We start from the raw sequence: 11,336 nt of genomic DNA, 5'->3' as shown, positions 1-11,336 counted from the left end.
GGAATAAGCTAATGGACCCTAATCAAGAAGTTCCATTACAGCCCCTGATTGGTATGTTCCTAGCAGGAACCTTACAAGTCTGGACTAATGAAAGGAAACTCTGAGCCTATGCCTTCTCCATGAACATCAGCGTATGTGTAGGAGAAAATGGAGTTTTCTTTCTATGTGAGAGAAGATTGTTGTTTCTATATGAATAGATCAGGAGCAGTTCAGGGGTAGGTCCAAGAACTACGAGATCGAGCTTCCTCTATTGGTCAAAAAGTACAAGGAACAGATGTGTGGCTCTCTTGGCTACCGAGAACAGGTTGGATCAAGCAAATGCTATTTCTTTTATTATGTGGAATCGCAAGTTTAGCCTTCCTCCCTTGCATAATACCCTTGCTTAAACAACTCGTTATGAGGTCTGTAAAAGAAATACAGGCTGAAAAGGAGTTAATGTTAATGGAAAGCCTAATCCCACATGCCCTCAAGGAAGATGAAGTTTCAGATATTAGCTCGTATATTCAAATTGCACTTTTAGAAGTGGAGAAAGTGATTCCAGAAGATAAGCCCTAAAATGTGTATTGCTTGTATCCTTGCTTTTTTGCTATTCTGTATCCTGCATGCTTATATTGTTAATCTAAGAGGCTAGACTAAATTGTGGGTATTAATAGAGTCTAGAAGGGGGGGACAAAGTAGAATAAAATATAGATTAAAATATAAGAATGAAGACATGGCATAAATGGGACAGTTTGAAGCTTGCTTAAAGGGACAGGGAAATGTCATCAGCTTTCAACCACAACATGTTCCAGCAAACGTCCCTATGTCAAAAGTCCAAAACCACAAGGTTCAATTAAAGTTCATTAATGACATGTAGTCCATACCTGTAACAAAAGGAGAAGTAAGACCCCCATCTCCTTATAAGGCTTTTTCCTCAAGGTAACCAATAAGAAATGAGTTAAGTATTTCCATGTTACGCTGCCTTTGAGAATGTATAAGAATGTGTGCTTCGATAATGAAGGTTGTTCAGAACTTGCAATGCTAGCCATGGGCTAGCTTTCTGAACCTGGCTGCCAAATAAACTCTTCCTGTATCCTGAGAAGTCTAAAGCCTGTCATTCTCCCAAGTTGGTGGAGACAGCGGTCATGCATGTGTTAACTCAGTCACTAACCAATAGAACTGAGTCTACCAAAGTGATGTCATCGTCTCTGTGGAACATGCTCCCGCTTTCTAGACTCAGTTCGATTAGAACTGGCTGTGCTAATTGCTTCTCCTCTACAAAACTTGAATATTTGATCCTTTTAATGCAAATTTGAACTTATTTGGACTTCTCTACTAAATTCTGCTAAATTCTTCTCTCCATGGGGCTCCTGCTGAGGTTTCAGCACTCTCTCAACAGTCCCTGGGGCTGGAGAGGATTGCCTTGCCTTGGCAAGGCCTGCCTTGCTTTGGCCTTCGGGCTTCTGAGGCTCCTCAGAGCAGCAGCACCTTCAAAGGGAGCCAGAAGAGGCTCTCCGACGAGTGATTCTCTGCCTGTGAGCCCTCCTGCTGCGCTGCCTGCCGCCGCCACTGCCGGAAGCCTCTGATCGCCGCAGGGAGCCCGAAAAAAGCCGTGTGGAGCTGTTTCGACGCTGGGAGGCTCCGTTTCTGCCGCCGCTTCTCCTGATCGGCTTTCTGGCCCCAGCTGTCCTCCGCAGCTTCACCCTTGGCACCACAGCCTTGCCGCAGGGCCTAACCCGCCCACGCCATCAGCGCAGCCGCGGCTACCTCGTGGCGCCGGCCCATAGGCTCTTCAGCCTCAGCGGCCATTTTGTTTGGGCACGAAAAACAACGGCAGCCATTTTGGACACTAACTGTGAGTACTGGCTATGGCCTCCTCTCCCAATCCTGGCTCTCAGCTATCTCCAGTCCCTGTGACTACTGCCCCTAGCCTTCTGCTTCTAAGGGCCGCAAGCGAAGGCCTGCTCCAGGGGATGCCATCCAGCCCCCTCCCAGGGATCCAAGGCCTGACCAGGGGGGCGCTAAGGAACCCCCCCCCGGGAGGATGATAGGGCCCCTCAGGCCCCTGCCAAGAAGGCCAGAGCCAAGACCAAGCACACCGAGCCTCGTCTGTTCCAGGCCCAAAGCCTGCCCACTCGAGCCCAGCTCCTGATCTATCTTCTGATTCGGAAGAGGACTATTCTCCAGCCACCTCAATCTTGCAGCCTGAAGAGGCTAGAGGCACAGAGGCCTTGGTTGAAAGTGGGGATGATTCTGATTGTGGCAGGAGCATTACCCCTGATGAGGATCCCCTCTACCAGGAACATATCTCTCCCCATCCCCGCAGGCGCCACTCCTGTTCGCCAGGCATGGCTGATATGATCTCTGAGGCCATTGAACGTGGGATTGCGGCTGGGCTCAATCACAGGTCTGCTAACTGCTCTGCTTCTCACAGGTCTGCTTCTTCCTCCAGCTCCAGAGGCAGGGATGGTGATCTCTCGGCTTCTTCTTCAAAGGACCTGCCCGGCACCTCCAACAAGCAATCTGTCTTCAGGGAAGAGGATCGCCCGGCAAGAGACTCAGATCTGTCTGAGGATGAGGGTCTTCCTCCCGATCCACCTCCCTTTGTTGGTTTGTTTAAACCTGCTGTCTTTCGCTCTCTCCTTTTCAAGGCCAGGAAGATTGCAGGCTTTCCTTCTCCTAAGACGGCTCAGACTGCAGAAGCAGACAAGGCTGACACCACTGATCCGCTCTTCACCCAGCCTATGGTGGAAAAGGAGGTTATCCCATCACCGCGGTTCTTTTTGGATGTTGTCCAAAATCAGTGGGCATCCCCAGGTACCGCTCCCCTCCCCAATGCCTCGGATAAACGCCTGTACAATGTCTCTTCCGACCTTGCCAAGGCTTTGGAGGTACCTTCTATCGATCTACCTATCATTGCCCTGTCCTCTCCCAACATAGCCTCGGCAGCTCCTGAGGAAACACTGCGGCCAGAGGACAAGAGGATTGAACAGACTCTGGTCAAAGGCCACCAAGCCTCAGCTTGGTCTGTTAGGACTGGCACCTCAGCTTCATTCTTTAGCCGCTCGGCCCTCCTGTGGCTGAGACAACTCCAAGCTTGTCTTCCAGCCAGGGATTCCAGGGCTCGCAGAGACATCAATAAAATTAAGGCGGTCCTGGAATACACCGCAGATGCCTCATTAGACGCAGCCCGGTTTGCATCCAAGGCCATTGCGTCTTCCATCTCCACCCGCCAGCTTATCTGGATAAAACAATGGCAGGCAGAAGCGCGTGCCAAGTGGAGGCTTGCTTCCTCCCCTTACTTTTCTTCCCTTCTCTTTGGCCCTCCTTTAGAGCCCCTTCTGGTAGAATCCAAAGATAAGAGGAAGGTCCTTCAACTGGCCACTAAAAAGCAAGAAGATCAGAGTCAATCCTTTTATCGCAGGCAGCCCTTTCGTGGACAGGACGGGGGTGCCTCTACCTCCCGTCCGCAGCGACAGGTTCCTCCCAGACAGAACCCTTCCTTCTCTAATAGGTCAGGGAGAAACAATCAGAGGTTTCAGCCCAGGAAGCCCTTCAGGGACAATTCCAGTCGTTCCTTCAAGAGGCAGAAGTGACTGCCTGGAGGACCTCCCCATAGGGGGACGCCTCGCCACCTTTACGGATCGTTGGGATGACATCACCAGCGACGCATGGGTCAGGTCCACAATTTGATTTGGCCGTCTCCTGGATTTGCAATCCAGCCCTCCAAACCACTTTGTCACGTGCCCAACCTCCAGGGATCCTCAGAAGAGGCTCCTGGTAGAGCAGACGGTTTCCCATCTGCTCCACATTCGGGCCATTCAGCCTGTGCCTCCAGGCCAGGAGGGGCGGGGTTTTTACTCTTGTCTCTTTATTGTGCCGAAGTCTTCGGGGGGCTGGAGGGCCATCCTCGATCTAAAATTTCTGAATCAATTTATCAGGTACAGGAGATTCAAAATGCACTCTCTCCTGTCAATTCTGGAGAGTGTTCGCAAACACAATCTCCTAACATGTGTAGACCTCACGGAGGCTTACCTCCATGTCCCCATCCACAGGCAACACAGGCGGTTCCTCCACTTCGTGTACACGGGCCACCACTTCCAATATCGGGCCCTTCCCTTCGGTCTGTCCTCAGCCCCGAGGGTTTTCACGAAGGTGCTGTCAGTGGTGGCCGCCCATCTACAGGCTATGCCCATCCAGATATTCTGCTACCTGGACAACATTCTCCTGTTGTCCAGGTCTTGCCCCCAGGCCCTCAGGGACCTCAAGGACACCCTTCAGGTTTTGCAGAACGTGGGATTCTCCATAAATCGGGAGAAAAGTCACTTCTCTCCTACGTCTCGCTTAGTCCACCTGGGAGCCCTCATAGACTCCTCTCAGGGGAAGGTCTTCCTCTCCCAAGACCGCCAGAGCAGTCTCAGGGAATTAGCCAGGGAGGTACAAGGGAGCCAAAGGGCCCCTCTTCTTCAGCTGTCTCAACTGCTGGGGAAGATGGTCTCCTGCTTCTCCATCGTCCCTTGGGCATGGCTTCACAGCCGCTGCCTCCAGTGGTTTCTTCTGCCATTCCAGAAAACCAACAGTAGCTGTTCCCTAGCAAAGGTTACTCTGACTCCAGAGGTTCTGCGCTCTCTGGACTGGTGGATAGCTCAGGGATCTATCTTCAGGGAACCCCCACGTCTCGTGGTCACGACGGACGCGAGTCTAACGGGTTGGGGAGCGCACCTGGACCATCAGGTGGCCCAGGGACTGTGGACCACTTCCGACCTGTCCCACAGCATGAATTGGCTCAAGTTAAAGGCCATACATCTGGCCCTCCTCCATTTCCAGAACTCCCTTCACAACTCCCATGTGCTGATCTGGACGGACAACACGACGGCCAAGGCTCATGTCAATCGCCAGGGGGGGACAAGAGCTGCGTCTCTCATGGAGTGTGCATTCCACCTAGGGACTTGGGCGGAAGCCAACCTTCTCTCTTTGCGAGCCGAGCACATCTCAGGGTCGGACAACACCACGGCCAACTGGCTAAGCCACACAACGATCAACCCTACAGAGTGGAGCCTGAATCGCCTCATCTCTCGGCAGCTGTCCTCCAGGTATGGAACCCCATCCCTGGATCTCTTCTCAGCTGCGTTCAACCACCAGCTGCCCAGGTACTTGACTCGTTACACGACACCAGGCGCGGAAGGGATGGACACCCTAAGGTGCAGGTGGCCTCGCGGTCTCCTGTATGCCTTCCCTCCCTTCCCCCTGATCCAGAGGGTGATTTGGAAGGCGATAGAGGAAGAGGCCGAGCTCGTCCTGATTGCTCCCAATTGGCCTCGCCGCCCTTGGTATGCAGACCTAATCAATCTGTCTGTGGAGCCTCAGTGGTCTCTGCCAATGATTCCATTCCTCCTCCACCAAGGCTCCCTCCACCACCCCGACCTGCACTGGCTGCGCCTAACCGCTTGGAGGCTGAGCGGGCGGTCCTGAGGGTGGACAATCTTTCTGAGACTGTAATCAGTACCATTCAGGCCTCACGCTGCCCGGCTACAAACAGAATTTACAAATCTACCTGGCAGACCTTCGTGGCTTGGTGCTATTCCTGAGGGATAAACCCCCTAAAGGCTTCAGTGGCCCCACTTCTTGACATTTTACAACAAGGCCTTAATAAGGGCCTCTCTCCAAACACTTTGCGGTGACAAGTGTCGGCTCTCTCTTCTGTTCTGTCACTTCACCGGGATGAACCCTTCTCTCTGCACCCTCACATCCGCAGATTCATTAAAGGGGCATCCAATCTCTGCCCCCCAGTGGTTCATCGCTTTCCCTCTTGGGATCTGACCAAAGTCCTTGACTTTCTTACTGACCCTCCCTTCGAACCTCTCAGGTCGGCAACCTTGCACCACCTCACACTTAAGACTGTCTTTTTGGTGGCCATAACCTCGGCATGGAGGGTCGCAGAACTGGTGGCCCTTTCGACCCGCTCTGACTTATGTATATTCCACACAGACCGAGTAGTTCTCCACATCGATCCCACATTTGTCCCGAAGGTCAATTCTGTATTCCATTGCTCCCTAGCAGTGACGTGCAGTCAGGTGAGGCAAGTGAGGCACAGCTTCACCACTCTCATCATGAAAAAAAAAAGTAAAAGGAAAAAGCTGAGCTAGTTGCTGCCTCACCGTGGATGACTCTGCTTAACCTCACTGGTGCTCTCCCTCCCCAAGTGTAGTGACTTCCTCCCCAGGCCCCCATTCATTTCTCTCTCTCACACACACAGCTGGATAAAACTATATAAAAATCTAGCCCAGCTTCACTGATTACAAGTTTGAAAAGGCAACGTGGCTCCACCTGCAATCAAACTACACTTGGGGAGGGAGAGCACAAGCGAGCACTGAGGAGACCACAGGAGGAGGCAGGAAGCCAGGCAAAGAGCCATGCTGTAGTACACACACTTCCCCCCAGCCTCTTTCTTTTGGAAGGCTCGGCTCGGCTCCCCTCCGGTTTCTCTGCCTCTCCTCTCACCCCAGCCTGCCAGCAGGAGGTGGTGGGTGGGCTTTATTGTGTTCCAGGCATTTCCCACCCAGACAGCAGGCTGCATTTGCAATGGTGGAGGTGTTTGGGAAAGGCAGCAGGGGAAGGGGGGGGATGGCAGAGGAGCTGCTTTCAAGCCACTGGAAAAGATATCCAATCCAACTTTTGTGTGTGGGGGGGTTTGTTTGAGAGTGAGTGAGAGAGGGAAGGGGTAGGAGAGATAGTCCAATCCAACTTCTGTGTGTGTGGGTGTGTGTGGGTGTGTTTGAGAGAGGGGGAGGAAGGGAGAGAGGGAGGAAGGAGGGGAAGGAGAAGAAAAAGAAAGAAGGAGCAAAGGAGAAAAACAAATGCTGTCGCTTTAAATTGGAACTGAGCATGCCTGGCTGTGGAATTCTGGGAGTTGAAGTCCACAAGTCTAAAAATATTTGAAACCCAGCACTGTGTCAGTGCCTCACCAGTCATAAACCTCACCGCACGTCACTGCTCCCTAGATATCATTCTCCCAAACTTCTGCCCTGCCCCAGCGCACAGTCTGGAGCACAAATGGCACAAGCTGGACGTCAGGCGGGCGCTTAAGATCTACATAGCCATGACGGCCCCCTTCAGACGTACCGAGGCCCTCTTTGTATCCTTCCATCCTACCAACAAAGGGCTGAAAGCTTCCCCTTCTACGATTGGCCGATGGATTAGGTGGGCCATTGCTCGGGCCTACATTTCGCATGACCTCACTCCTCCACCTAACATTACGCTCATTCCACATGAAGCGCGGTCACGTCGGCGGCATGGGCACAGCAGGCCTCAGTGGAAGAAATCTGCAGGGCAGCTACTTGGTCCACCCCTAATTCCTTCATTAGACATTACAAGGTGGATCGATATGCATTGGCAGATGCTACCTTTGGACGGTGCGTCCTTCAACACGTTCTCCCTTGTTCCAGCTCCTAGGCCAGTCTCATGCCCTCCCGGGGACACGCCAGCTTTGGTATGTCCTATGCATGACCGCTGTCTCCACCAACTTGGGAGAATGGGGCATTGGTTCTTACCTGATACGCCCCTTCTCCGGGCGGTGGAGACAGCGGTCATCCCCACCCTTGGGGATCTGGCCTACCTCGCAGGGAGCGTCTGGGAGCATGATGAGTAGTCACCTCACGGAGAGCGATTGTTCACAGCACAGCAGTCTATTTATCTCCTTCATCACGAAAGCGGGAGCATGCTCCACAGAGACGATGACATCACTTTGGTAGACTCAGTTCTATTGGTTACTGACTGAGTTAACCCATGCATGACCGCTGTCTCCACCGCCCGGAGAAGGGGCGTATCAGGTAAGAACCAACGCCCCATTTTCTGCAACACAACAATGGAAATTTGGGGCGCAATTGTGGGTTGTAAGTCGACGAGTACCTGGATTTGAAAAAAGAGCGTGACTGGGCTGGAGCATCTGGTTCACAAAAAATGAAATGCACAGGTACAGTATAGTAGTAGTAACTGTGAAAGGGATCTTGGAGTCCTAGTGGACAACCATTTAAATAGGAGCCAGCCGTGGGCAGCAGCTGCCAAAAAAGGCAACACAGTTCTAGGCTGCATCAACAGAGGGAGAGAATCAAGATCGCGTGAAGTGTAAATACCACTTTATAATGCCTTGATAAGGCCACACTTGGAATATTTGCATCCAGTTTTGGTTTTGTAAAAAAGATGTTGAGACTCTAGAAAGAGTGCAGAGAAGAGCAACAAAGAGGATTAGGGGACTGGAGACTAAAACATGAAGAAAAGTTACAGGAACTGGGCATGTCTAGTTTAATGAAAAGAAGGACTAGGGGTGACATGATAGCAATCTTCTGAGATCTCAGGGGCTGCAACAAAGAAGAGGGAGTCAAGCTATTCTCCAAAGCACCCGAGGACAGGAGAAGAAGCAATGGGTGGAAACTAATCAAGGAGAGAAGCAACTTAGAACTGAGGAGGAGATTCCCTGACAAAATAATTAATCAGTGGAACAGCTTCCCTCCAGAAGTTGTGAATGCTCCAACACTGGACATTTTTTAAGATGTTGGATAACCATTTGTCTGAAGTGCTTTAGGGTTTCCTGCCTAATTAGGGGGTTGGACTAGAAGACCTCCAAGGTCCCTTCCATCTCTGCTATTCTATTCTATTCCCTTTTGCGATTTTCTGACAAAGCAAAGTGAACGTGGAAGCCAGATTCACTTAACAACCATGTTGCTTAATGAACAACAATGGTGATTCACTGAACCGTTGTGGCAAAAGAAAGAGTTGTAAAACGGGGCAAAATTCAGTTAACAGCTCTTGCTTAGCGACAGAAATATTGGGCTTGGTTGTCATAAGTCAAGAACTAGTTCCCAACTCCCACATCTCAGCCTTCACATCTGAGACACAGGACATTCTCAACATTTGGAAAAGTTGAAAACTCAGAAAAAAAACTAGCAGGAGCCTCTGATTTTGATAAGCCCAGAAAGGATGGCTATAAGAAGCTTTAGAACAGATTTGCTGGGACCTTTATTTCAAGTCTAATAGAGCAAATTTGTCTGGGATTGGAATGTAGAAAAATATTGAAGAATAGCTGGCTCTAGGAAGCTGATCCTACTTGGGCTCTTGGAAGTGCTACCGGCCGCTGCCTGGCTCATTTTGAAGCCTCCCCCAAATACCATTTCAGGACCATCTCATCCAGCTTCGTTCCACATGCTGGAGACAAAGCTCCCCACCTTTTTCGGCTCCACTAAGGATACATGATTTGAGGATGAGCCAAAGAAAACTGTCTTTTCCAAATGGCGTTGAGGGTTGCTATTCTTCAGGGGCTAACCAGAGAGTCCTCACCTGCTCTACCACCTGCGCAAACTCATTGACCGCCTCCATGTGGAGGATCGGGATTTGGGCCAAGTACTCAAAAAGGTTGAAGGGGGCAGCACTTCGGAGGCTCTTGGGCAAAGGGATTTGGATGGGCAAACCCACGTTCCCGATGAGGAAGTGTTCGAGGTATTTTTCCTCCAGGGCGGCATTCATCTCCAAGAGGAGATCTTGAAGCCGTTGTGTGATTTGCCCTGGCTCCCAGGAGGACAGAGGCCCCAGAAGCAAGAGGTGCATCAAACAAGTCTTGTAATGGTAGTTTGTGAGCACCAGGTTCTTCTTGTCCGGGATTGTAGACTCTCTAAAAAAGACCAAGATCTGAAGGCATTTCAGGTGGCAACTGTCCTTGGGAGCTCGCTGGCTCACCCATTTGAAGAAGAGCAGCTCCTGGACGGCAAAAGTTTGACGCCAAACCATGCCGTTGAGATGGTCCGTTGGGTCCTCTCCGATGGTCATGAAGATCAGTGAGTCTCCTTGCTGCACTCCGAGTAAGATATCGATAAAGATCTCCTCCCTGGATTCAAGGTCTACTTTCAGCTGACACCTTTTGTTGGAATTCTGAATAATGAGACTTAAGTTGTACTTCAGGCCGAGAGTGTCCCAGGCCTTGCTTACCAAAGCTTGGAACCACTGGGCCGTTTTCTCCCCGTCCAGATGGGAATTGGTGCATAGAACATGCATAAGGGACTTGCTCTGTTCTTCTTGGCTCAGTTCTCGTTCCGGGTGATGGAGGGAGCACACCACGTCCCCCAGCAGCCTTTCTCTCTTACACAGGCACTCTGCCTCTACCAGGATGTGGCCATGCTTGCACGGAGCCCCCTCGGAATCACTGGTTTCGATGTGGAAGGAGTAGCCCTTGGGCGGTAATATAGGTATGAGGATGCAGAAGGTTTTCGAAACCTCCGTGGACCATCCTTCAAAGGCGCTGCCCACCCCAATGCAGTTCTCCAGCAGAAGTAGCTTTTGATCCCGACTCTCTTCCAGCACGTCATTCACTAACATCTCCACAAAATCGCACAAGCTGGACATATCGCCAGTCTCGATATGCTGCTCATAAAAAGCCTCCAACCATTTCTTCTTGGATTCGTAATCTTCTGGTTCCGGATCGGTGTCTTCAAAGTCTTCTTCTCCATTGGTGGTGGTGGTGGTGGTGCTGGAGCCATCCATGCTGGAATCGTCACTGGGCTCCTTTGAGATGGTGTGCCTGCAGCATCCAAACAGGATGAGGATGACAACCCCTACATATGGCCATCCATCCCAGGTGCCATCTTCCGTGTCAAGGTCCCCTGCCGTCCACTGCTCCTGGTTCTGTTTGAGATCCCAGTTCCAGTTCTTCTGGTCCATTTCCACCTGGAGACGCCCCATCTCTGTCGTTAGCCGCTTCTCATGCTCCTCGAGACGATTCAGGGTGGTCAGATCTGTGATGTCGTTGACCAACAAAGGGTGATGGACTAATGCTAGGGCCGCCAGGAAAAGCAGAGGGGCTATGGCCATATCTAACACGGTGGTTCCTGAAAAGAAGCACAAATGATAGAGGTGTTGATAAAGGGTAGCCAGGAAAGAGGAAATAATTGTTTTAAACTTACGACTGTTCTTCCGTATCAATTCATTGGATTTCTGAGGAAAACAAAATTGTGGCTTTATTTTTGTAGAAATTCTCAGGGCATTCCACAGAACGATATGCACAGTTCCAAATTGCTGTCCTTCAAAAAGGAGAAGTGAATAACATGTTTTTAAAAAGGTGCTGAAAAGGGGACAGGATGGGACAAGCAAATTCATTCCATGTTGTAGCCTTCCCTAGCCTCAAATTATCCTGGGAAAAGAGTCCACCAGCCTCCCAGTTGGGAACCCCAAGGCATTCCCAGAATTCCAAGTCCTTTCCAACATTTCTGAACTGCTTAGCAGGTGTGGGAGTCTGAAGTAAGGTATTGTGGCAGATTCGGACAGTGAGGAGGTTGGGGAGGGGACCTGGGCCAGTCCTGGAGTCTGAGGAA

The 11,336-nt window shown here is 51.0% G+C and overlaps 1 protein-coding gene across 1 annotated transcript; it reads right to left on the bottom strand.

The window, feature by feature from the left end:
* Window positions 1-9,045: 9,045 nt before the first annotated feature.
* ITPRIPL1 (ITPRIP like 1) lies at window positions 9,046-10,847 on the bottom strand. The gene has a single exon (XM_081961467.1). It carries the CDS (start codon window positions 10,834-10,836, stop codon window positions 9,280-9,282), a length of 1,557 nt encoding a protein of 518 aa, XP_081817593.1. The 5' UTR covers window positions 10,837-10,847; the 3' UTR covers window positions 9,046-9,279.
* Window positions 10,848-11,336: the final 489 nt, after the last annotated feature.

The sequence above is a fragment of the Natrix helvetica genome, assembly GCF_964273705.1.
Source record: "Natrix helvetica genome assembly, chromosome: 8".
In the NCBI taxonomy this organism is placed as follows: Eukaryota; Metazoa; Chordata; class Lepidosauria; order Squamata; family Natricidae; genus Natrix; species Natrix helvetica.
The sequence above is the reverse complement of the archived record's forward strand: the minus strand, read 5'-3'. Positions and strand labels throughout refer to the sequence as shown.

Excerpts from the sequence above, each read along its gene's own strand:
- ITPRIPL1 (XM_081961467.1), bottom strand. The coding sequence starts at position 10,836 with ATGGCCATAGCCCCTCTGCTTTTCCTGGCGGCCCTAGCATTAGTCCAT.